At 54.1% G+C, this 26,637-nt stretch overlaps 1 protein-coding gene across 1 annotated transcript; it reads left to right on the top strand.

Moving 5' to 3' along the window:
• The first annotated feature begins 773 nt into the window (after positions 1–773).
• On the top strand, positions 774–3,438 carry LOC102563937 (microtubule-associated proteins 1A/1B light chain 3C). Its single transcript, XM_006277053.4, has 4 exons — positions 774–900; positions 994–1,049; positions 1,522–1,628; positions 2,848–3,438. The coding sequence occupies exons 1-4, from the start codon at positions 849–851 to the stop codon at positions 3,026–3,028; spliced, it is 396 nt and encodes a 131-aa protein (XP_006277115.1). The 5' UTR covers positions 774–848; the 3' UTR covers positions 3,029–3,438.
• Positions 3,439–26,637: the final 23,199 nt, after the last annotated feature.

The raw sequence follows: 26,637 nt of genomic DNA, 5'->3' as shown, positions 1-26,637 counted from the left end.
GACTCCAGCAGGCTGGAAGCTGTAGGCCCTCACACAGGCACCTGTGCTCCCTGCTCCCCTCTCTTGTATCTCTTCCCTCTAAAAAGAGCTGGAGTTCTCCAGAAACCATCCCAAGGGCAGAGAACAAGGAGCCAGGCTACATCCAGCCCCTCTTCCATCCAGTCATTAACCCTTTCCCCATGAACTAAACCCATCCAAAAACACTTTCAACAGGGAACATCCAAGCAAACAACACAGCTGCAATCTCACCCCCCCCCCCCGGGCATTAAGGGACAGGCCTGAGGACCTGCCAAAGGGTTGTGGCAGAGGTAGGAATCAAACCCAGGCAGATTGTGGAAGGTCACAAGGCCTCAACCACCAAACCAATCCCTCCAGGCTCTGCCTGGGAGTTGAAACATGTTAGGCTCTGAGGCCCAGTCTCCACCAGGGATTAACCTTGAATCTAGTCATCAGCTCAGCTGCCCTGATGCAGACTCCTCAGCCTAGACAGCCAGGTCCTCCCTGCTGGGGCAGTTGAACTCAGCTGGAACTGAGGTCTTTGCCCTGGCACACAGAAACAAACCCAGGACTCCAGTCCATCTACCCTGGGAGACCCAAACACAGCCCCCAGACCCTGCTGTACCCTCTTGCAAGCACTGGGAGAACGAGATGCCCCAGTGCCAGCCTTGCCCTGCATTGGCCTATGCTAAGAGCTTGGGCTCCAGAACATGGGGCTGACTCCTCCCCCATCCTGAGCCCGTGGGTGGGATGAGCCTATATCAGGGGCTCAGCTGGGTCCTGCAGCCTTGACCAGCTCAGTGGATTTGTAGTGTGAGGCCTGGGTTGCTCCAGGCTGCCCACCTGGGAAGATGCAGCATCGGCAGAGCAGCTGTCCCCCCTTCAAGAGGAGGAAAAGCCTGGGTGGGTTCTGGGGACAGCATGGGGTGGGGCAGGAGAGGTGTCTGGGGGGTTGCAACAGGCTGTGCTCACAGCGGTCTGCTCCTCTCACTGCAGCCACGAGGATGCGGGAAGTGTTGGAGATCCGTGCCAGGCACCCCACCAAGATCCCGGTAAGGGTCCTATTCTTCCTGGCTACCCTGGAGCTGGTCCCCTTCCTGCATACATGTGGGAACCCTGGGACCAGAACTGGCCTGAGCCTCTATGCACAGGTTTCCCCCCCCCCCAGCTGCTAAGTAGGGGAGCCTGTATTGTCCCTAGCCCAGCTCTGTGGCCCCTCCAGCACTCAAGAGCCTAGCTGTGGGGTTGCATCCACTCCTAGCCTGGCCCTTGCCCAAAGATGTTTAGCATGACAGTGGTCCAGCAGGGGCTTGGGGCTGGTATGAGTTGTGCAGTCTCTAACTCACTGTGCAAAGTCCCAGCTTCTAGACTGCTGTAACTGCAGAAGGCTGCATGCATATACAAGCTCCCAGTGGGGCAGAGAGAGCTGAAAATATGCCCCACTCCTGCTGCCCCATGGCTCAGACAAGAATGACCCACCTGAGCCCAGTGCCTGCCCTGACCTGCCTCTTCTCCCTGTGCCAGGTGGTAGTGGAGCGGTACCAGAAAGAGAAGCACCTGCCACTCCTAGATCGCACCAAGTTCCTGGTTTCCCAGGACCTGTCCCTGTCCCAGTTCTTGGTCACCCTGCGGTAAGGAGTGAGCTACACTGGGCGGAGGTTGGAGAAGCAGGGCCTGGTGCTCTCTGCCCCTGACATGAGTCCTGTTGGCCTCATTCACAAGCCAAAAGCTCCCCTGACTGGGGCTTGTGCAATTCACCAGTGCAAGGCACAGGTGTGCTCATGCTGCCTACTCTGGAACCTGCAACCAGGCTCATGCTGCACCATGCCCCTCACAGCACTTTGCACTTCACAGCTTCCCAGCCCTACCTCTGAAGTCTGCAGTGGCTCCTACAAACTCACATGCTGCCTAGCTCTGGCTTCTCCCCTGCCTGCCATGTGAATGAGGGAGCCCAGACAGGCTGATTAGAGGCAGGCAATTAGCAGTGATGCAAACAAGCTGTTTGGTGGCAACAGCAGAGGCTCTGCCTGGTAATTAGCAGCATTACACCTTATCAAAGGAGCCCTCTCCAGGAACACTCAGCTCTTATTAGGCCTGTATCCCAGCCCTTTGGTCCCCAACCAGCACTGCTATCTGATCTCTTAATTCACCTAGGCCTTGGAGGCCACCCTCACCATGTGGAAGAGGCATTTCCCAGAGCAGCTCCTGGGGGGCAGGAAGAGAATGGGTTTGATGGAGAGTGAATGCCAAGCAAAGGTGAGACCTATGCCCTGTCCCTCTGCTTTTAGTGACAGCCAGGCTGATAAAGCTGTTGAGGCAGGGGCACAGCTCCTGGAGGGCTGCAAGCCCTCTGTGTGCTCACCCGAGGGAGCAGAGCATAGTTCCTTGCAGGGTAGGAGCTTCAGGCACTGGGAGCTGCTGCAGGATCCAAGAAACTAGGGTTCTCTCTTCTGCTTTGCTACTGACTGTGTGCAATCTCTGGTGTACCCCATGGTCCCCATGTATTTTTGGGGGTGCTCTTCCCAGCCTCCAATGCTTTCAGCCCTGCAGCTTGAGCTGCTATAGCCTTGTGAAACCTGGGAAGTGCCCAGCCCACTTAGAGGGGGTGCTGGGCAGAGATGAGCAGCCCCCTGCACCACCCATGTGCTGAGACTGGAAGTCTAGCCATGGCCTTGGCTGCTTCCTGGAGCAGAGCAGGTTGCACTGCTATAATACCCATGTGTAGTTCATGGGCAAGTCCTGCCTTGGCAGTGAGGGGGGTGCATGTATGACTGGTGGTCCCCCATTCCCAGTTGCCAGGGGACTCCAGGCCCCTCCTCTCACAGGGTGGCCACTTTCTCTCCCCAACAGCACCCGCATGTCCCTGACTTCCACCCAGGCCTTCTACCTGCTGGTGAACAACCGTGGCCTGCCCAGCCTGAGCACAACCCTGGGGGAGGTATACCGTGACAGCCAGGATGACGATGGCTTCCTCTACATGACCTATGCCTCCCAGGACATGTTTGGTGCCTCTGCAGCAGTGCAGCCCTAAACTTACTTGCTGCCCCTGGGGACAGCCTTGCCCTGGGACTACTAACCAGTTGTGGGGGGAGGGAGGGCACATTTAAACTATGGCATGAGCTCAGTAGCTGCCTGGGTTTGCTTCTCTGCCAGGGCTCAAGTCTCTGTGGAAGCCTGTTTGTAAGGGGGGGGGCTGAGACACTGGACTGCTGTGTCCCTCTGAATGATCTACCTTGGCCTTGTCAAAGGGGTTGGCCCCTTCCTCTCTGTTCTGCTGCTGCCCAGGAAATTCACTGCTGTTTTCCTCCTCCTTTTTTTAACATGTCTCTTCCTACAAGAGGCTTTGTATGAAGGCTCCTCAGAGCCATGAATTTATTTTCACTGTTCTTTTTAAGCCTTGAACTCCTGAGACTAATGGCTTGGAATAAAGAAATAAAAATACTCCATGGTTTGTTCTACTCCCTCATTGTTGCTTGCCTGGAGATAGAAGAGGTAGGTGGGCAAGAGCTCTGCCTGGCTAGGGCAGCATACCTCTTGGGAGGGATTGATTGCTTCTGGCAGCTAATGGGGGCAGCAGTGAGTGGGGGAGAAGCTAACCTGGGGTGCAGAGGGGATTGGCCTGTAGCAGCAGGGTTGGGGGAGTGCAGAGCTGCTCTGCCCAGTGGACCCTGCTCCCTCCCATCATGGGCACCAGGTTCTGTGCTGGGGGTGGGACTCCTCATGCCAGAGTGGTGGGTGTATGTGGAAACATGGCCAAGCCAGACTGGTGTGCAGCACTGGTGCCAGTGAGGGTAGAAAGCCCAGGGCCTGAGAGCAGCACCCCAGAGCTGGGTGCTGTGGGACTGCAGTGGGCCCCTGGGGCCAGGTCCACATTGCCCTAAGGACTCCCCAGAATACCATGTCAAACCCTCACCCATGATAGCACAGCCTGACCCAGAAGCAGCTGCAACCTACCACAGACAACCTACCGCTTGGTGAGAGGGCAGCAGGATGGGCCCTATGAGGAGAGACTGAAGGACCTGAACCTGTTCAGCCTCAGCAAGAGGAGGCTGAGGGGGGACCTGGTGGCTGCCTACAAGCTCATCAGGGGAGATCAACAGCAAATAGGCAGAGCCCTTTTCTCCCCAGCACCACCTGGGGTGATGAGGAACAATGGTCATAAGCTGATGAAGAATAGGTTTAAGTTAGAGATCAGAAGGCAATATTTTACAGTTAGGGTGGCCAAAATCTGGAACCCAACTTCCCAGGGAAGTGGTCCTCGCCCCTACCTTGGGCAAATTTAAGAGGAGGTTGGACGATCACCTGTCTGGGGTCTTGTGAACCCAGCATTCATTCCTGCCTGTGGCAGGGGTCAGGCTAGATGATCTGTTCAGGTCCCTCCTGACCCTAGCTACTATGAAACTATGACAGGAACTGGAGCAGGGTCTGCCACCACCCTGGCTCTGCAACACGGGAGAAGCAACACAGACCAAAGAGAGGGCCCACAGAGGGTGACAGTGCCTCACCCTGCAGAGAAAAGCTCCTCAGGCAGGTGGTTGGCCAGAGGCAGGAGGTCAGTCCCCCTGAACTCACAGTGGCTGCTGTTCAAAACAAAGGAGCCTGAACAGAGCTTCAGGCCTGTGCCTTCTGGCACAGGATGAGCCACCCACCCAGCCCCAGGTGTCTGGGCCCAGTGGTGGCAGGGGGCAAGAGAGGCTCTGGCCTGGGCTGGGGGTGCTGTCAGCTGAGAGCTTGGCCAGGTTGCACCTAAGAGGGCCCACAGCAGCCTGTCTCACACCGCTGGCCCACATCCCAACCCCTGCCTTGCTCGCAGCCCAGCTGGAGACTGAGCAGACCACCCACCCTAGGGTGGGGGCAGCTCCCACCCAGGAACCATCTCCCTCTCCACCCTCCCCTGCCCTCCAGCACAGCCAGACCCAGACCTGACACCAGCAGATGCCAGCTCCAGGGTTTTCGTGCTGTGGATCCCCCACTCCCAACCTGGCCCCCCCAACACATGCTCCATTACCCCCAAGGGTGCTGAAGGGGGCGGGAAGGTGATTTTAGCTGCAACAAGACACTCGTTCCACAAAGTTTACAGCCCCATTAACTCTGCTGTCCTTGGCTGGGAACAGACGGGCAGCTGGGAAGGGACCAGATGGGAGAGACATTTTGCCTCTAAATTAAAGGTCATGCTAGTGACAGAAGCCATCTCAAACCACCTCTCCTTCCCCACTTGTCCTGGGCCTCCACCTTCTGTCGGTCTCTGGCCCTGTTCAACATGGCTTTCAGGTGTAGGGTTGGGGGGGCCAGGAGCAGGGGCATAAACCTGTGAGTGTCCCAGGGCAGCTGATAGGGTCCCAGCCTGCCCCGGGTGAGTGCAGGGGACAGAACCAGCCTCCCAGGCTCTGCGGAGATGGTTGGGCCTTATAGTGCTGGGCCCTGCACAGTACCCCCCCACCCCCCCAACTGAGATCAGGCCCCACACAACCCCCAATTGAGATTCAGCCCAACACAGAGCCCAGCAGCCTGAGCAGCCAGGTTCCTCTGTGGAGAGGGGTGGTGCTGGAGCAGAGGAAGCAGCTGGAGCTTGGGGTTCCAGCCAGCCCCTGCCCCCGGCGCTCCCTGGCACCCCGAGATGCCTGCTCCTGCTCCATGGACACCTGGGCACAGCCCCTTCTAGTTTGTGCTAGCAGGATCGGGCCCCTCTGGCCTGGCTCGTGAGGGCCTCAGTTCATGGGCCAGTACCAGAGTGGCTAAGACTGCCAGACTGGGCTATGGCACTGCAGGAGGCCAACGCTGAGCAGCCATTGTTTGTCTAGAAGCAGCCCAGCAGGCCTGTGTCTTGGGTCGAGTGCCCTGCCCGGCTCAGGCTGCACCTGGCCCACGGTCAAGCCTTGCAGTTTCCTAGCCTGTGTATGGCTGCCACCTCCACCCTTGGCCAGGGCACCACACCCTTGCTCCCTGCCAGTGTCCTGCACCTGGAGCCCAACCCAGATTGGGCAATGAAGCTCCCAGGGTAGAATAGGAAAATTGCCTGCTCCTGCCCTCTTCACAGGAGATGATTGCACACAGCACCCCTGCTGCCCTTGTGGGGAGCATTTTCCAAACTTTCAGCCACAGAAATGGACCCAGAGCTGGGAGGTGCTTGGATGCCTCAGCTGTGCACTATTACTGGGTGCAGAAGTAGGGTGCCTCAAGAACCCCACCACCATGAATATCATGTACCTCCTGAAGCTGGGGGGGCATGGCGAGCTCCCGCAGAAAGTGTCGGCGGTGTCGGCAGTGGGGGCATGGCAGCGGGGAGCTCCTGCAGGCAGCCGCAGCAGGGGTGGTGGCGGGGGTGAGCCAAGCAGGGAGCTCCTGCAAGTGGCCGGAGCAGTGTGTGTGTGTGGGGAGGGAGGGAGTGCGGAGCAGTGAAAAATAGAGGACATAAAGGCGTCCAGTTTCATATCAATAGAGGACAGAGGACCAGAAAACTGGACTTCTTTATAAAACCAGACAAATGGCTACCCTATGCATAACTGCTGCACCACTCTTGTGCACAAAATCACAGACCCCTTCAGGATCTAGGCTGCTTGGTGCCTGATGCATTTAGCATCAAGGGGGTTTGGCTTCCACCTCCCTTTGGGTCCATTCAGGCTCCCGGCCTCAGTCCCCACACCAGGGCCTGCAGTTGGCATCTCCTGACTTAGCCAAGCAAAGCTCAGGGCAGTGAGGCCCAACGTGTCCAACCCCAGTGGGCCTATGGACCCACACACCTGGAGTCAGCTGACAACCTGCGAGTGGTAGGCCAGGTCAGGCCCATGTACTCTGCTTTGCAATCTACTGACTGCACCCAAGGCGCACTTGCTGTGGGGCAGGATTTTACCTCTAGCTCCTCATTAAGATGCTCTTCACAGCTGTTTTGTGTGTGCACCAGAGGGTAAATCCCTCTCCGTGGCTCCCATCAGACAGAAGAATGGACGTATCTGCTCTGTAAATTGTTCTTTCATCTCCAGAGATGTTTGTGTTTGAGGCTGCTCCTGATTCCATTCACTTGCTTTTGTCTAGCCCTGAATAGACATTTTCCACGAGAGCCACGGCAATGAATCCATCTCCAGATTTAGGTGATTAAACCTCACTTAATCCTGCCTTCCCATGGTGATGCTTTCCCCCATGCAGTAGCCTGGCGCTTGTCATGTGAAGTTTCTGCCTTTCATTCTATTTGGCTCAGCTGCTGCCACAAGGAGGGTGCATCTGGAGGCTTCATCACCATCCCTGGAATCTTGCAGGATTGAGGAAGGAGCTAAATGCCATCAATTGTCGGCCTTGTGGTGTCAAGTACCCTGTGAAATGCTTCCAAGCTGCCAGGGTCCTTCCAAACCTTCCCTGCAGCTTGCACCTCCTTCCTGTGCCGTGTTTGCAGCAGGGCTGACAAGCTTGCCTGGTTCAGGGGGAATTCAGGTTTTGTTAGGTTTTGGATATTGTATGGTGCTTCCTTCATTACTATTATAATCACCCCAAGAGGCCATGATGAGCTCTGAGCCATGCTGTCCTGGGAGCTGCATAGACACCCATTGGAGATTCTGGACTGGCCCAGACAGAGGAGCGAGGCCTTCGTCCCAGATCCCAGAGTGACTGAACTGGGCCAGAAACAGACCTCCAGTCTCCCCGCCCCTAGTACGCTATCAGATCCTTGCTACTTACAGAGGTTTCCATGGCAGATGCACAATGCACCCCCCGGCCATATTCCCCTGATGGGTCGCACACATCTCTGTTCATCCCCCAGCTTGTGGCCAGTCCATATTCTGCCCTTGCTTCCCTCATGCCTTGACTGGAGAGCCCAAACCACATGGAAGCTTTGCTGGCTGGGCCGTCTGCCTCTCAGGCTGAGGCTGGGTAGTGCCAGAGCTCGGCCACTGACCGGGTGATGTGCCCTCTACTTCCACCTCCCTTCCACCCACCCATGATTCAGCACAACAGTGATCTGACTTTGTATAACCCACACCAGGGATGCTCCACATTGGAGCTCTTACTCTGCATCCAACCATTCACCTTCAGGGCCAGAGGAGATTACAGTGTGGCCAGACCACAGGCCAGCACCCACATCCTGTGAGGCATGTGTTGCATCTCTGAGCTGGGAGCCTTGGGCTGCAGGGCCTGTGCTCAAATCTAGCTGCCAGAGCCAAAGGGGACTCACAGGGGAGACAATTCTGCACACTCCCTGGCCCAAGTTGCACCTGCCTTCAGCCAGGCATGGGCCAAAGCCCAGAAGCTGTCACAGCCCCCCACGATCTTTGCATGCAATCCCACATGCTGGCCCATCCCTGGCCACTATGAACATAGGGGGTGCAGCTTCTGGTCAGCACCACACAGGGAGCACCTCTGTGGGCCCTCCAATCTCAATCTCTCCCCAAGGGAGCGCAGCGCCTGGCAACCTTATTTCCCTCCCGTGCCACATGCAGGGCCACAGACAAGACCATATGTGGCTTCTGTCATTCAGCACTTAAGTCCTGGCTGCATTGATTCAGACCCCATTTTGGATGTACCTGGAGCCCTCCTTCCAGCACCAGGATCCGACTCCACCAGCGGAGCAAGAGCAGCCTGGAGTGACTCACCTTCCCTTCTGCAGGCAATTAAAGCCAGCTCGGCAGATAACGAGCTTCAGGGGCTGTCAGTGCCTGTAGCTGAGGTGAGACACAGATTTAAAGAGGATTCATCACTTCCACTTCAAACAAACCCAGCCCAAAGCACTGAGAATCTATTTAAAATGGAGCTTAATTGAGCAAGGGAGATGATGGACAGATGCAGGGACAGCAACTGACTGCTTGTCAGCACAGCCTTCCCAGGCCCCAGGCATCAAGGCCCTTCCATGGCTTCTGTTCCCACCCCACACAGCACCTGGCACCCACTGACGTAGCTCTGGGCAACCCTGTGGTCAGAGCAGCCTGGGTGCAGAGGTTCCTTTCAGGTCACATGTGAAAATAACTGGTCAACTTGGGGAAGAGCTTGAAGCACCAAATGCTAAAGCAGGGAGCCAGGATGCCTGGGGTCTTCGGTCAACCCTTGGGAAGGGAGTGGGGCTGAGTGGGCTAGGGTGGAGGGGTCTGGGTCAGGATGCCTGGGTTCTCTCCTAGCCCTGGGTAGTGCTGGTTCTTCTGGTTAGAGCAAGAGCTAGAATGGGAGACAGACCCAGGAGGGAGGTGCCAAGCACAAAACGTGCAGGGCAAGCTCTGGTCCTGGTCAGGCACAGGAACAGAGGCTAAGCCTTACTAAGAGCGTGGGCTCTTCTGACAGCCTCAACCTCACCCTGGGGACTGAGTACTGGAAAATCCAGCATGGAGGAACTAAGCAATTCTCCATTCACCTGGGCAGTATATGACAGTGCCAGTTATAGAGGCCAAAAGCCCTAAGAGCCAGTTCAGGCCTCAACTGCTCATTCACCCTTCCTTTTACAAGTGGAGGGAGCAGCAGGTGATGGGAGAAGAGAGGCACACGGGGGGTATCTGGGGCATTTGAGGCAGCACAGTCTGGTGAATCATGTACCACACTCTGGCAAGGAGTTCTGGGGCCAGCCCCACTGCCGCTGTCTACCACATCCATCTCCCATCTGAGGGCTTGTCTCTGACAGAGGGGCCCTGGGTCATCATCAGAGTGAGTGTGAATAGATGCCACAGCAGTGCAACTGCATGCTGTCCCAGCCACCGCCTAGGCAAGCATCAACCTTTCATCAAAGTTAACACGGCGAACTTTTCTAATCGGAGCTCATTATTAATAGAAGCCTTCTAGGAATCTGGGATTATCTCTGAATGCTTATTAATGATTAATGGCAGGCTGTCTCTCAAACTAAAGGCTCTGGACATGATTGAGAGAGAGCTGTATCCTCACCATTCACTGTATTTTGTTGCTGCTGTTAGTATTGATTGAGAAATGAGGAGACAGGCATGAAAAACAAGTCATCAGGACAAGAAAGAAAGGAACAAAGGGAGGAAGAAAGGCAGTAGGGCTGCAAAGCAGACAGGAGCTGCACATCAGAGCCGTGTTCTCTCCCTCACTCAGTTCCAGGCTAAGCAGCACTCCCAGCCCCATTAACGATGCTGCTAATTCTGTTCTTACCCGTCCCCCAGCATTAGCAGCCAGGTTTAGCAGTTTTGCAGAAAGGCACATTCATTCCTCCAGGACAGTCTGGGAGCTTAGATGCCATCCCTGGAGGTGGGACACCTGGTGCCTGACATACCTGCGCTCATGAAGCAGGGCTTTGCTCTCTGCAGACATCCCTGCCTCGAATAGTTCAGCTTAATCATCAGCACAAAAACCAGGCTGTGAGGACGGTCTCTGCACTGCTGCCTCTGCTTTTGCATGATGAACCCATGTGCATAGATGGCTGCGGCCTGCTGGACACCCCAACAACCACAGCCTGGGCCAGAGACTCGGCGCTCTGAGGTTTTCTTGAAGGCTGTGTATAAGGACAACTAGAGCAATCCAAGGAGGCAGGTGCAGCCAGGACTCCCAGGTATTATTCCTAACCCTAGGCAAGGTGTAGCATCTCTTGGGCTCAAGTAGGGTGGGTGTGGGAGCCAGGACTTCTGGGATCCATCCCCCACTGTGGGAGGGGAATTGAGTCTTATGGTTGCAGGGCAGGAGTTGGGACTCCTGGTTCTAGTTCTAGTTCTGGGAGAGAGTGGTAGAATAAGAAAGGCATTTCTAATACAACCAGGCTCCTAGAGACAGCACTGGCTGATATTTTCCTAGCCCTTGTTCAGCAACAATAGCACATATATATATGTGTGTGTGTGTGTAATATATATATAAATATATATATATATATATATATATATACATCATGCTATTTCAATCCAGAGTCCTCGGCAATGAGCCAGGTTCAGACACAGGAGGATTCAGAGGGAGCCAGAGGTCAAGTTGTCATAATGTCATCGAATCTGGGGAGCTTGGGAAATATCTGTGCACCAAGACAGTGGCACGGAGCAAACGTGACAGAGGCCAACACAGGAAGGATGAGAAACAAGCAGCAGAAAATGGGCTGGAATCAACGATTGTTGCAAACAATTACTGCAGAGAAGGGCAGATGGAAACGCAGCATGGGCTAGTCAGAGCTGGATGTGAATGGGGAGGGACTGCAGCAGGTCCATGGGGACTAGTGGAGGACAGGCAGGAGGAGAGGACAGAAGAGAAGGAAGAGAACAAGCATGAACAGGAGAAGAACTGGGAAGCAGAGCAGGAGCTGAACTCGTGTGCAGTAAAAGAGACGCCAAGACTCAAGTCGTCCGTCTGTCCATGCTCATCCTTCCAAATGCCCTGTCCAGGGCAGCAATTAAGAGGCAGCGAGAAATGCCTATAGCAGAGTCTGGCTGCAGGTTACACTGGGGTGCACAGGCCTAGTGCCACAGGAATGGATGTCACTAGGATCATACCCACGCGTGCGTGCGTGCGTGCGTGTTGCGGAGGCGGGGGGGGAGTCAGTTTAACAGGAGTCATCTCAGCCTCATCCAGAGAGGGAGCCTCTCCTCCACCCCTTCAGAAGGACGTGACGCTGCTTCAGCCACAAGGAAGATAAAAGGGACAGAGGGGTAGGCGGCTGCATGACTTGGAGCAACCCTTGCATTTCCAGGGCAGGGCAGGGGAGGGGAGAACAGACATCTGCTTCATTCTGCTGAAAGAGACTCTTCATCTATTGCAAGGTTTGCAAAACGCCTGGCAAATAAGAGCAGATGGTTTTGTAAACACAAAAGGGAGCAAGAGCAGCCAGCACCAGCCCCAGCAAACACCTCTCTGTGCCAGGCTAGGCTCAGTGGCAGGGGAGGGGCAAGGGAGAGAGGGAGGGGAACTAATTCATCCCCAGGAGCTAAATTATAGCCACGTCTGACCTCAGCTCAGCTCCAGCGACTTTCACCGCCCACAGCTTAATTTCTAGCCTCACCTGCCGCGGGAGAGGTAAACACTGCGTGACCCTGGAGTCTTGGGTAATTCATAGATTTCCACCCCCCTAAAAAAATCAGAACAGTTTTGTTCAAATTAAGATTTCCCCGGAGAAGCAGAACCTGGCTCCTGCCTCGCAGATTTACAGCTGCTGGAGATGGATAAAACGCTTCCTTTACGCCAAGTGCTCCCACTAGGAATCCTTGATGTTTGGGTAATTTTGTTCTCCGTGCACCAGGGGCCCCTTCGCTGATGGCTCCGTTCTTTCTTACAGCACTTTGCATAATAAACAAGCAAGGAAGAGGAGGAGGGATGCTGGCAGTTATTTATTTTCACCCCTCATTCTGGACCCAAGCCACAGAGGCTTCCAGCTGAATGCATCTCATCCAGGGTGACACGAACCAGCCCAACTGCTTGTCAGTAGCTCCCAGACAAGGGGGGAGTCCCTTGGACTGGCCAGAGATATCCCTGCCCCAGAGCCCCCAGTGAAGACCTGCACAGAACAGAAAGAAAGGGACTATTATTTATTACCTTGATTTGATAGAGTCAGAACCAAGTCCCAGAGGGAAAGAAAGAGTTTTGCCCAAGGTCACGCCCAACAGGCAGCTGTACAGAGTGTGAGAGTCGCTTGGTCTCCTGACACTTGGCCACCCCCAACCCCTGGGCCAGGCCAGCTCTCCCTGACTACAGCTGGCCTTGTAGGCATCTTGCATGCTCAGATTCCACATGTGTTCTTGGACCAGACCACTAAGCTTGGCACCAGCAAAGCTTTCTACGTCCTTGAGGGGCTGACTCCACCAGCCTAGAAGCATGCAGCTCCTTCCCTAGGGAACAGCAGCCCTGTTGGGTTGCAGCAGGAAGCCCGTTTCTGTGAGACAATCCAGAGCATAAGACAAGAGACCCCCTGATGTGGAGGGGTTTGCCCCTAGAGCATGCACTCAGAGGGGACATCACAGGCCCCAGGCCAATGCTCCAGAACAAACGCCTACAGAAATTCTCTTCCTTGTGCAGTGAAACCCACCCAACCGAAGCACTGCACTGCACATGCCAGTTCCCTGGAAAGAGGAACAAAAAAAGGACATGGCCTTGCATGATGGAGGTGACTCTCATTGCCTAAGGCCCCACCAGAAGGAGCCTGGACACCACTGTGATCAGGAGGATAAACCCATGTGTAAAGCACAGAACTGGGTTTCAAACCTTCGGTGGACTGATGGAGCGATTAATGCTGCCACAGAGGCAGCTTCAGCAGAAACAAGGTGTTGACCCCGCACCTGCAAAGTCTCTACATTGGCAAGCACAATCAGCCCAGGCATCCGTCTGCTTCCCAAGGCTGAGTATGCCTTGGGCCTGCATAAAAGGTGCAGCACTGCAGCCTTCCCCTTCCACCCAGGAAAGGGGCTGAGTGGAGACAGAAACACCTGCCACAGTCATGGAGATGCAGCCTGGAGTAGAGGGGCCACATCCTGCTCAATGGAGCAGCTCATTGTGCATAAGCAGCACATTCCCGGGATGTAATAATAGCCCCTCAGGTCATTAACATGGAAATGTATTCCTGCTCCCCGGTAGCGAGATACTCGTGCAGATTGGAAGCAGCTTGCTGAGATTTGCTTCTGAATGCGTGGACATTAAAACCTCCCATTACAGTGTTGATGATTCCTTCCCTTTTGATGAATAGCCTGCCATAAATAGACTCTGATTAATTGCGGCTGCACTTGGAGGGCTGGAAATGCATCATTTGCTGCTATGGATGGGGATAATGGTCATCATTTGCCTTTGAGTGCTGTTCCATTTGGTGGGAAGGGGGCTCCAGCTCAGCCCAGGAAGCCAGGTGGCTGCGGCAAAGTTTTTGCTGCCAGCTCCTTGTTCCCTCGCAGCTTCTGACAAAGGACACAGGCGCCTCATTGCAAACTCTCTCCCTGAGCTAATTGCTTGCTATTTCCTCTGCCTGGTCGTTCTGGATCATTTATCCTTTCCAATTAGCGGGGAACAGCCAGTATGAGGTAGAAAGGGATCATGCGTCCTCACAGGGACAGAGGATTCTGGGAGCAAAGCTCCACAGGGCTGGGAAGTGGGGAAGACCTGGTATCCTGCCCCCTTCCCCCCATACACACATGCCTGGTATAAATTGGAACTGCTCTGGCCCAGTTGCACCAATGGAGGATGCAGTCCCGTTGGCCTGCTACTCCTGAACATGGAGGAAAGGGGATCCAAGAAGTTCCAGTGTTAGCCAAGGGGGCAGGAGCCACATGCATAGTTCCCAGCTCTACCACTGACTAACTGTGATACTTTGGGCAAGTAACCAAATCACCCCCTGCCTCAGTTTGTCCATCTGTGAAATGGGGCTAACAGCATTTCCCTTCCTCTAGGGTAGGGTGTGCCTGGGGACAAGCCAAATAAGAATCTTGGGGTGCCAATATACAGCAGTGATGAACTGTGATGATGCCTTCTCTAGACAGCACAGTGGACTTACTCCATCAGAAGACCTGTCCTGAACTGTTACAGCCATGACTGGATGCGAGAGAAAAGATGGCAACAGAAATGGGATTTTGGGGAAGGCTGGAGCATCAGGGCACAGGGGCCCGCGATGGGCTGAGCCAGAGCTGTTCAAGCTGACTTATGCACATCTCTGTGGGGTTTTGTTTTGGCATAGCTGAGTGCATCCCACTTCACACAAGCACAGCTGAGTGCTGAGCGTGGCTCCCCGCTCTCTGCTTCCCTGACACCCCCCAGCAGGCAGCCAGAAGCAGGGTGGTGGGCCCCTTGCTGCAAAGAGGACACTTGGAATGCACTTGCCATCTGTGTGCCCTCTGCCTCATGCAGACTGGGCCAACAGCTCCTTCACCTGCTGGGTTTATTTATCTCCTGTTTGTTTACTGAGCTGAAATTCTCATCGCCTGATTTCGCAGGGTTTGCATTTGGTGTATTAATAGCCTCTCGCATGCCTGGGAGACTGTGCAGAGACGCCATGAAACTGCTGATGGTACCAGACTGCACCATGCTGCTTGGCAGGGGGAACGGACCCACGGATGGCTGTCTGGGGAGGGCTGATAGGGTCTGCAATCCTGTACTGGCTCCACAGGATAACAGGGTGATGATAAAGCACTGTGTAGGGGAAAACCAGTTCTAGCACCTCACGACTCCAGACTAGTGAAGCTAACACAGCCCATGAACACCAACAGGCACTGTGGTCTTTGCTTATTTGTTGTAGGGGGAATAAGGAAGTGACAGGTTTCTGTCGAGAGAAAATGCTAAGAATATAAATGATCCAGAGAAATGCTAGTGTCAGAGATATGGGGAGTGCACGCCTAGGCAGAGCCCTGTGCAGAAGCAGGCCCATCTATCTTCCAGGCATTATTGACCCAAGAGAAAGCAACAACACGGTGATTTCTGGGGCCTCTTGGCTCTGGAGACTTCCTATCATTTGTCTTGCACACACTACTCTGAGGGTTGAATCAGACCAATGCAGAAATGCCAGCCCAGGGCTCAGGTCCCCTGTATATCCCACAGAACCAAGGCTGGCCTAGGGAATGACACTGGATTTCAGCCTGGGCTTGCATGTGCAGTTGTCCAGTACAAGAGATTCATTTCACACATGTGAGAGCAACACAGTCCAAGCAGAGGAGCAGTAGAGAGGTGCTCTTAATGGATGCATGGATCTGAAAGCCAGGAGGAACCATCAGTTTGTCTAAGCTGGTCTAGAATTTCACCCAGGGATTCCAGCACAGAGCCCAGAACTTCTGGGCTCCCATATATCTGTGGAAGAGACATCCCCTCTGGATACAGAGATCCCAGGAAGTGGAAAGTCTGCTGCATCCTTCCATAAGCTGCTCCAGTGGTTAATTACCTTTGTGGCTATTAAAGAAAGTGCCCCTTTTTTCCAGCCGGAGTTTGGCTTCCAGCCATTGGACTTGGTCTGCTTTGGGACTGGGGTGGGGGTGCTGCAAGATGTGGTCAAGGTTATTGACATCAAAAGCAAAGACAACCTGGCTTCCTGTGCCCCATACATCCAGACCATCCTGGTTATGTGTTCTCCATCACCTCTCCCAGTGCTTGGGGAGAAATGAAAGGCCAATCACTGCTGTCAAGGTAGCAGAGACCAGGTATGGGGGAGGCAGGTCAGGACCCCATGGCAGCCTGTAGGAGCAGGGGGAAGGGCAAGGAAAGAGATGCAGCAGAAGGGTAGAGCCCACACAGGGAAGGGGAGGCTATAGTAGGGGATGCTCCATACTGAGAAAAGTTAGAGAGCCCAGAGGTAAGCCTCAGAAATGACAGGGGCCTGGAAGGATTGGAGATGCAGAACCAGCTTGGCCTGGCCTGGAGAAGACGGAAACAGGCTTGGCCTGAGAGCAGCTATGAAGCCCTCATGATGGGAGGGGGACATACCTTCTAGAAAGAGAGGTGAAGTGCTTTGTGGTCCATAGTGTCCCCGGTGAGTTGCTGCAGTGGGCTAAGCAGCCTGATGGTACAAAATCTGTGCCCCTGTTTCCAGCTTGTGTCAGCTAGATCAGTGCTTCTCAAACTATCTGATGTGGCAGACCGGCAATTTGTTTTCCAGTGGGCCAGGGACTGGTGCCCGGTTCAGCCAGTGGCAGCAACTGCATGTAACAGCGCTACACAAATGCGCGACCAGCTGTTTCTTTCTCTTTCCTCACCTTGCACAACGTGACATCACCTGGAGTGCTGGAACATACGAACTGTGGTGCTGTGACATATCAATGTTATGCTTCTGAAAATATATCTCTTTCTTTCTTGGCAACTCGCTGTGGACCGGCAACCAGTGGCTTGCAGACTGGCACCGGTCCATGGACCACCAGTTTGAGAAGCACTGAGCTAGATGAACAGCTCATGTGAGAAATCCCAGGGAGGGGCTTTGTGCAGCATTGCCAAAGTGGGGACCTTACCCAGCCCAGCTCGCTGTCTCCAGGAACACACGTGGCAGCCTAGATTTACCGTGGCAGAATGAAGCAGGCAGGCAATGCTGCAACCTGCTCCAAAGGGAACGATCCCTCCCAATATGTTTTCAGCGCTGCAGATTTTGAAATACTTGTTCGGAGGCAGCAGGTTTAATGGGCCAATTGAAAACCATAAAAACAGGCACTAATTGGCTTAGTGAAAAGTAAAACAGCCAGAGCCCTGACGACGGCAGCTCTGTGGTGCCCATCACTCTTGTCAATTTGCCGGGGCTGATGGGGAGGTGTAATATGTGGAGTGCACGGTGATTAATCATTACCAGCAGTGCTTGTAAAATGAAAAAAATATATAAAAAACAGCCCACCAGGCAGGTCTGTGAGAAGCAGAGGAATTTCATGACTTATTTATCTGTAACAAATGCAGAAGAGATGGCTCCCTGCTGCCCAGCTGCTGGGGAGAGGGGTCCCGTCTGCTGCCCTGTCCCTGATGGTCTCTCTATCAGCAGCTCAGTTCCCTGGATGGACCCATTCCTAGGTTTTAAACCCACACAGGCCTGAGCACCTCTCACAGCCTCATCAGCAAAGCGTGTGCATGTCGGGGGGGCGGGGCAGTCTCTTCTCCCCAGCCACACAGCATCAGGGAGCATGGTACATCATGAAGAGAATGGATCAGACCAGAACAGCTGCCAAAAGCCAGGTCCACTACCCTCCACCCTCGCACTTCCTCTAGCCTTTAGCCCACAAGCCTGGATGCAGGGTACAAGCCAAAGTACTGCGGAAGCCCTGGCATCCTGGGCTCCTACTTGCATCCCCTGGCAGCAAAAGGGCATCATGGGGCAGTGGCTGAGACTCCAATCCTTGTGTATGGGAGTGAAAAACTTAAAGAGTATCTAAGAGCTGAGCTGGCAAGTCTGACAGCCCTGCCCAGCAGACCCCTAGCACCGCCTCTCAGTGCCACCTGAAGAGGCTGTCAACAGAGCTGTGTACATTTAGCACAGCCTGGGCACCCTGTCTCCACCCAGTACCCTCCAATCTCCTGAAAATATGGGCAGAGGTCCCATCACAAGGGAGAAGGGCCTTATGTGGCCAAAGAGAAGCCCAGCTGTGACCCAGGCTCCCCGTCACGTCCAACTCTCCAAGTCCCAGACCTTTTTTCAGTACCAGTGACCTAAATACCAGCCCGCTGGTGATATAAATAAAGTATGCCCTGGCATCCATTATAGAGCAGCTGGCAGGCGCAGGCCTCACATGGCCTCTTCTGGGTGGGGTCGAGCTGGGGCAGGGCCAGGGGCATCATCCCTAAGCCACATTCTCCAGCCCCAATTCCCTACTCAGGTCTCTTGGCAGATGAGAGCTTCCAAACCCGCCCCCCCACCCCAATAACTCACCTGTTTGCTACAAGCTTCCCCCTGCCATGCTGTGGCTGGGGACTGTAGGCAGAGGACAGGCACAGGGCGTCAGGGTCATGTGGCATTGACTGAGATGCTGAAACCTGCCTACCCACTTCCGGGCAGCCCTCTGGGGATCTCCCCACAGTTCTGCTGCCCATTTCCAGGGCCTGGCTTCATGTGAGCCATGTCACTCTGCCCCAAAAAGCCTTTCCTCTGAACAGAGGTGGTCAAGGGGAAGGAAAGACATGGGGGCACAGGAGGACAAAACAGCCCTGGTCATGGCAGTTCTAGCCCCAAGCATCACCCAGGGGCCGCAGTGCCACAGAGAGCTCTCAGAACCAAGCAAAAGTACATGTATACTATAACAACCATGCATGTAGGTGCAGCTGCCTTGTGGGTAGGAAATGCCCCAGAGGGCTCATGCAGCCTTGCACAGAAAACAGGCAACACTGAAGGCAGCTGAAAGGAGATGCGCCTCCAACTTAGCAGGCAGCAGCTCATTTATCCCCATTACCACTGCTGGATGCAGCCTATGCCAGGATCAATGCAACCGACAACAGGAGCCAGCACTCTCCTTCCCCTTCCACAGCAAGTGGCAGACACAAGGGGCATACTGGACATGCCCAGAGCACATGTCAGTGGGAGAAGGTGACCTTGCACTAGCACCAGCTCACTCATTTGCACCAGTGCAGAGGATGGAAAACCCCATGCCTCTGACCTGTGCTGCCCTCACGTGGGTGTACAAGCACTGCCAGGCCGTTGCTCACTAAGCACAAGGCAGGCAGTTGTGCTGCTTTTGTGCAAACAGTGCAATGCACCAGCGCAGGTCACAGAGGAGCTCAGGTGAGGTCTGTGCCAGTGCCGATCCAGCCCTGCAGGGCAGACCAAGCTGCAGCTCCTGCAGCTGAGGCCTGCAAACTCCCAAGTGGACTGCAATCTCTCCTTCCTATTGTCAGTCCCCCATTGGGCAGCAGAGAAAACTGTGGCCTCCAGCACTTCCCTCCTTCAGCAACAAGGTGCTACAGAAACACCTCAGGCAGAGACAGCAAGACAGATGGAAAATAACTCCAGGGTTTTCTTGTCTCAGTCCCTGCCCAGCCAGGCTGTGAAGGAGCTTTTTGACTTCCCTGGTAGCCCCACAAGGACAGGCCAGGGCAGCCCCATTGCTCAATCTGACTGGACCAGCGAACCTGAGAGCAGCAGTGAATGAAAGGGGTTGGTGCCCTTCTGCCCTATCCCTGCCCAAAAAACCCTCCCTGCCACACACAATCACTAGGCCAGGACTGGAGGCTAAAAGGTAAGTGCAGCCAGGGCCTCACCCCACTCCCATGCAGCCCCACACACCTGAGGCCTCCCCTGAAGTGCTACAGAGGAACCAGCACAAGACACAGCTCCCTCCCGGTCAGGCCGAGCCAACTCCTTCCTAATGCAGGGCAGCTCAGATTTAAAGGGGGAGCGCATAAGAATAATTAGTGACACCGTTCACCAGGGTAAAGCCTAGTGCTGCAAAGGTGCCCTCCAAAGCAAGCCAGCTGCTCATGCATACGGCTGCCCAGATCCCCAATGCCAGACAGGATGCAGGGCAGAAGCTGCAAATTAGATGTGGCGGGAGCTTAGCACTGTCTGTCCCACTTCCTGCAGGCCCATTTGCCCTGCCCAAAACACCCGTGTCATTGACAGACTGCAGCTTTTCCCTTAGCTTCCTGCCTTTTGCTGTCCCTTAGTATCACTGTACTTTCTAAGTGGTGGCCGCCTTCCACCCCAGACAGGTGCACAGGGGAAGTGCTGTCACTGAGATGTGTGAGCAGAGACTCTGTGCTGGGCACTGCCCAGGGGAAATGGTCTGCATCTTGCTGAGAATGCAATTCAATCTAGCCTGTTAGCGCGGAGGCCAAACCATCTTGTTTCACCCACTAGCAGGGAGGTTTAGCTCTGTCCAGCTGAAGGGCAGAAAGCTGGGCCTAACCTGCTGGCCTGTTCAAGGGCTTGGACCACATTGCACCCTCAAGATCCAGACACAAACCATGCCAGTAGCCAAACATGTAGCATGGCATGACCTGACAGCTGTGTAACTGGCCACATGCTCTGCCCCCAACACTGCCTCCCAGCTGGAGAGAATATCCCCATGTCTGGCACCCCAGATGGCAGCCAGACACTTGGAGCTGGCAAGGACACAAAGCACCCACTGGATTGCTCCATTCCCTGCTAGCTGCCTATGGAATGCGGAGCTGGCAAGAGCAGACAGGCTGCGTAGGCAACCTAATGGCTTGTTTGTGTTTGCAGCGCAGTGCCTCCAAGGGAAGGGAAGCCGTCCATCTGCAGGCAGGGGCGTCTGTAGCTCCTGCTTCATGATCTGAAAACACATCCGTGCTACCACATTTATCCTCACAACACGCCCCTGCAGCAGGGAAGCAGCAAGATCCAGAGCAGGGAGATGGAGGCAACATGAGGGGAAGGAATATTTCAGTGAGGTTGTGCAGGGAATCAGCATGCAGCTGGGTACAGAACCCAGGAGCCCTAGCTCCCTGTTTTAACCTCTAGCTGTCACTCTCCTCCAAAAACCGGGTCTCAGCCATCAGTGGCAGCACCACGGACAGAACCCAGCATCCCAATCACAGCCTGGCACTGCTGCAAACTAGACCTGGGTGGAAAACTTCCCATGAGAAGCTCTGGTTCAGCAAAGGCAGTGTCCAAGGTTTTGGGGCATGGGGGAAAATCATTTAAAAATCTTTTGTTTCATTTGGAGGAACCCTAAAATGTCTCACCTCTCCCTCCACCTCTGGGATCCTCTCTATTCATCTAGGTACATATTCAATGGTGAATCTTAGGATATCATTACTATCATGCTGTATTCCACATTTTCTATTACACACCAGCATTTGCAAAGTGAGATGTTGTGACACTTTGGGATTTGAACTTCTCATAAAGGTCTATTTTGTGGAATCTCTGAATCTCAGCGATTCCCAGTCAGGACAAAGCAAGTTTCAACATACCAGAATTTCCCACAGGACAGTGACCCTGTTCTCCACCAGCTCTGCTGAGACCTGCTGCTTTTCCTATGGAGTGACTTTTCCCATAGGCTGTCACCAAGGTCAGGGGCCTTTATAAGTTTGCACTATTGCATCACAGAAGCTGCTGCACTTCAGTCCCCAAAACAACTGCAGAGCAGCAAGAAAGAGGCATGTGAGTGAGAGCACACAGTGCAATTCTCTCCTGTACACAGGAGCACACTAGTGCCTCTCTCCTTATGCAACTGTCCATGAGAGACTCCTATTTTTCACATCTCCCACATATGTGCCTGCCTGGATACGTCTGTGTCTCCTCCCTGCTATGCACACACACATGCTTGTGCGAACATCTCCATGCACCTGCGTGATGGAACTGGCTTTCCAGGAGGCCTGGGAGAGGAATTCCAGGCCTCCACTCCCTGTCAAAGCTGGGATCAGACAGCTGAAGCATCACAGACCCAAGGACAGGAGCTGAGACTCACAGGCCCAGTTTAATAGCCAGACTGACAGAGACAGATGCTATCTCTTGTAGCACAGCAGCATCCAGTCAGAGTGCACAGCACCCTTGCTGGGTTTGCATAACGCACAGTGGATTTGGCAGGCATGGAAAATGGAAGGGGCCAAGCCCAGCTCTGGGGTTGCCATACAAAGGCTGATAGGGCCGTGCCAGGAAAAGCTTGGCCTGGCCAGCACATGCAGCATAGGATGGGGAGTATGTGTGCACCCACATTTTCTACAGAGAGCTCTAAACATGTGGGGACTTGAGGGATGAGTTATGAGGACATTAAGCAGTTTCAATTCACCACCTCATAAATCTTGCTCAGACACTGGAATGGAGATTCTTCCAGGTGCAGGGAAATCTTCCCATTTAATCAAAACTCCCATCCTTCCTGCTATTTCACTGCTGAAAGCAATGCTATTGACACAAGAGCCAGAGGGGAGAAACAAGACAGTGCATGGGACAAGGGCAGGGGAAATGCCATCGTGGTGCAGGGGAGGGCAGACACAGTGGGGACTGAATCTCAGACCTCCAAAGAGAAATTCCTGAGTTGTCATTGCTGAAGCCAAGGCCCACAGGTGTGGGCTGTAACTGGTCAGATCCTCTGCAGTAGGACGTGTGCCTGTCTCCAACAAACATGCCTGCACTCATAACCTAAGGGCCCTGCCTGTAAATCAGGGGTGGTCTAAACACTCCACCGTAAGCAGCTCACAGGCCACAAGTGGTGCCTTGGGCTTAATGGACTATAGCGACTAAATGAAAGAGAAGTCTAGGGAGAGTCTTACACATTTGCATGGGGGGGGGGGGGGGGGAGGAAGGGGGGAGTCAGGCACAGGCCACTGGGAGACCAGGGCCCCCCTGTGCCAGGCACTGCCCAAACCCTGACAAGGACCCAGCTCCCTGACCCAAAGAAGTGGCACCATCACATGAATCGCACAGCACCAGGGGGGCCTCTCTCAGGGCAGCTGCTGGAAACCTGTCAGCAAAACAGTTCAGCCACTAGCTTGTTCAAGGCATACCATCGTGAGACCCTGCCCACCTGCCCACCCGCTGGGAGGGTTCTCAAGACCAGCATGAAATTTCTAAACAAAGCCAGAGAGCCCAGCCCAACCTCAGCTTGGGCCTTATTAATGGCCACCTCTCTTGCTCCCTGGGTCAGAGACCCATGCCCAGCATCCCAGAGTCAGCACCCTCTGATCTCCCCCATTACCCTCAAGCCTGCGCCTTTCTCAGTAGAGGGGCCTGCTTCAGATGTCTGTGCCTGGGAGAGGGCAACTAGTGCCCTGTGGACGCAAGACTGACCCCCAAGCTTCCTGCCAAGTCACAAAGGCCGAGCAGGCTCTCCAGCAGTCTAGAACAGCTGTGATGCCAGCCTGCGAGCGGATGCCCAGCACTTCACAGCCCTTCCTCAAGACAGGAGAGAAATGATCCCTTCAGAGAAGTGAAGGCTTCAAACAGGACATGGTCAGAAGCTGTTAGCATCAGTGTCACAGCTAACTCAGAGTCCAAGGGCTTACACTCCGATTAAAAACCCACAGGCCCCTGCAGATCCAGCGCTGGCCTGTGATCTCTGGGCTGCCAACCCACAGCTTTCCCAGGGACTGCACTGGGAGAGGAAGGGGCCGGAATGCCAGCCAGTTCAAGTTACTGTGCCAGGTCAAGTTACTGTACGGCAGATGCTCCTTGCTTATAGGCATTGCAAAGCAATAAGGATGTGTTACAGGAGACAGGGCAAGAGACCTGGAACAGGGGTCATACTGTGAGAACTGGAAGAGAAAAAGGCACCAGGGGTCCCTGCTTCAGATACCAGGTGCTTGGGTCCAGAGAGGTTTTGGAACAGCCCATGCAGCACTGTACCAGGGGCCTTACTTGAGAGAGGGGAGGCGGCCTTGTGGGTAAAACACCAGGCTGGGTCTCAAGAGACCTCAGTTCAGCTTCTGAGTCTGCCTCAACCTCCCTGGGAAAGCCCCTGCATTACTTGGGGCCTCAACTCTCCCCCTATAAAATGGGAATCCCAGTCCCACCTGCCCTGCCTGGCCTGTCCAGGTTGCTGGCACTGGAGGACTCCTAGTTTATGCACCTACATGAACCAGCACAAGCTCCATTCTCAGCTGGAAGTTCAGCCATTCCAATATGGCAGCATAGCTTTCAGGCCCTCTTGCTTCTCCCCTCCTATAGGTAAGCACCAAACCACAAAGAATCTTCCAGGATGACTCCAAATTTTGCCTTGGCACAGCTCCTCATCCAGGACTAGGACTGCAGCTGTGTAGCTGTACAAATGTGGGCTGCTAGTCATGCAATTAGCACACTTGCCATAGCAGCTTTTGCAAACATGATACCAATTGCACCCCACCCCCTCCAGGCCAGCTGCAGACTTCACGTATAGATTCATAGATGTTAGGGTTGGAAGGGACCTCAATAGATCGAGTCCGACCCCCTGCATAAGCAGGAAAGAGTGCTGGGTCTAGATGACCCCAGCTAGATGCTCATCTAACCTCCTCTTGAAGACCCCCAGGGTAGGGAAGAGCACCACCTCCCTTGGGAGTCCGTTCCAGACCCTGGCCACTCTAACTGTGAAGAAGTTCTTCCTAATGTCCAATCTAAATCTGCTCTCTGCTAGCTTGTGGCCATTATTTCTTGTAACCCCCGGGGGCGCCTTGGTGAATAAATACTCACCAATTCCCTTCTGTGCCCCCGTGATGAACTTATAGGCAGCCACAAGGTCGCCTCTCTACCTTCTCTTGCGGAGGCTGAAAAGATCCAGTTTCTCTAGTCTCTCCTCGTAGGGCTTGGTCTGCAGGCCCTTAACCATACAAGTGGCCATTCTCTGGACCCTCTCCAGGTTATCCGCATCCCTCTTGAATTGCAGCACCCAGAATTGCATGCAGTACTCCAACTGTGATCTGACCAGTGCCTGATAGAGGGGAAGTATCATCTCCTTGGACCTACTCGTCATGCATCTGCTGATGCACGATAAAGTGCCATTGGCTTTTTTGATGGCTTCGTCACACTGCCGACTCATGTTCCTCTTGGAGTCCACTAGGACTCCAAGATCCCTTTCCACTTCCGTGCTACTCAGCAGGTCATTCCCTAGGCTGTAGGTGTGCTGGACATTCTTCCTCCCTAGGTGCAGCACTTTGCATTTCTCCTTGTTGAACTGCATTCTGTTGTTTTCTGCCCACTTGTCCAACCTGTCCAGATCTGCTTGCAGCTGTTCCCTGCCCTCCAGCGTGTCCACCTCTCCCCATAGCTTTGTGTCATCTGCAAACTTGGACAGAGTACATTTCACTCCCTCGTCCAAGTCACTGATGAAGACATTAAAGAGTATCAGTCCAAGGACCGAGCCCTGCGGGACCCCACTGCCCACACCCTTCCAGGTCAAAACCGACCCATCCACCACGACTCTCTGGGTGCAATCCTCCAGCCAATTCGCCACCCACTGGACTGTGTAGTCATCCAAGTCACAGCCTCTTAACTTGTTCACCAGTATGGGGTGGGATACCGTATCGAAGGCCTTCCTGAAGTCTAAGTATACAACATCCACCCCTCCTCCTGTGTCCAGGCATTTCGTAACCTGGTCATAAAAAGAAACTAGATTGGTCAGGCACGATCTGCCTGCCACGAACCCGTGCTGATTTCCCCTCAGCATAATTTGCCCTGCCGGGCTCTCACAAATGTGAGCCTTGATAATTTTTTCAAAGACTTTGCCAAGGATGGAGGTGAGACTGACAGGTCTATAGTTGCCCGGGTCCTCCTTCCTCCCCTTTATGAAAATGGGGACCACGTTGGCCCTTTTCCAGTCCTCTGGGACTTGGCCCGTGCGCCACGAGCGTTCAAATATTCCCACCAGTGGCTCTGTAATGATGTCGGCCAGTGCCTTCAGCACCCTTGGATGGAGCTCATCTGGGCCTGCTGACTTAAAGGCATCCAGTTCTTCCAAATGACTCTGCACCATTTCAGGGTCTACACATGGAAGTCTGGCGCCTTGCTGCTGCCTCTCTACAACCCCAGTGAGAGACTTGTCGTGCCCCTCACTTAGGAACACTGAGGCAAAGAGCTCATTGAGGAGTTCAGCCTTGTCCCCCCTGTCCGTCACCAATTGTTTCTGCCCATTTAGCAGGGGTCTTATTCCTTCCTGGGCCTTCCTTTTACTCCCTATATATCTAAAAAACAATTTCTTGTTGTCTTTTACTTGGGTAGCTCCTCTGCCACGAGATGGAGGACAGCTCTTTGCTGTGGTTCAAACACCCACAATGCAGGCAGTGCACACTGACAAGCAGCTGTGTAGTGAGCAAGGGGCATCCACAGCCACAGGCTGACCACCACCATTCCTCCCATCTGTCTGCACAACCCCCAGTCAGGTGAGCGAGAGAGAGAGAGAGAGAGACATCCTCTTATGTACTCAACCAGTGCCAGGCACAATGAATTAGGGCACCATCGTAATAGAGGATAATCCCCCTGTGCCTCAGGGAGATTGCTACAGTGATTATTATCTATCCTTTGTACTGCAGCAGCCCCAGCCCAGACCCCACTGTACTAGGCGCTGTATGCACATGCACACACGCATGACAGGAGGGTTAGTGCCACAGAGCCAAAACTCTACCCCATCCTGTGTTCTGCTTCAACAACTGGGGGATTTGCAAGCCAAAACACCCAAAAGGAGCCTGGTGTTTGAGGAGGCAGGTGTCCAGTGCCTTCTGAAAAGCAGCCTCCTCCTGCTATCTCAATGCACACAGACTCTGTATGCCCCGAGACCCATGCTCCCTGGAGAGCCCCAAAGCAGCAGCTAAAGGGACACCCCAGCAAGCTGTTGCAATCTGAGGCAGAAGCATATGCAGGCTGGGTTGTACAGTGTCAGGCAGGTCCAGAGTGCCATGGCAGATTCAGAGGCAGTGCAGGATGCTAAGCTATAGCGAGGGGCAGAAGCAACACAG

Source organism: Alligator mississippiensis, chromosome 8 (genome assembly GCF_030867095.1).
Source record: "Alligator mississippiensis isolate rAllMis1 chromosome 8, rAllMis1, whole genome shotgun sequence".
Lineage (NCBI taxonomy): Eukaryota > Metazoa > Chordata > Crocodylia > Alligatoridae > Alligator > Alligator mississippiensis.
This window is presented reverse-complemented; position numbering and strand designations above follow the sequence as displayed.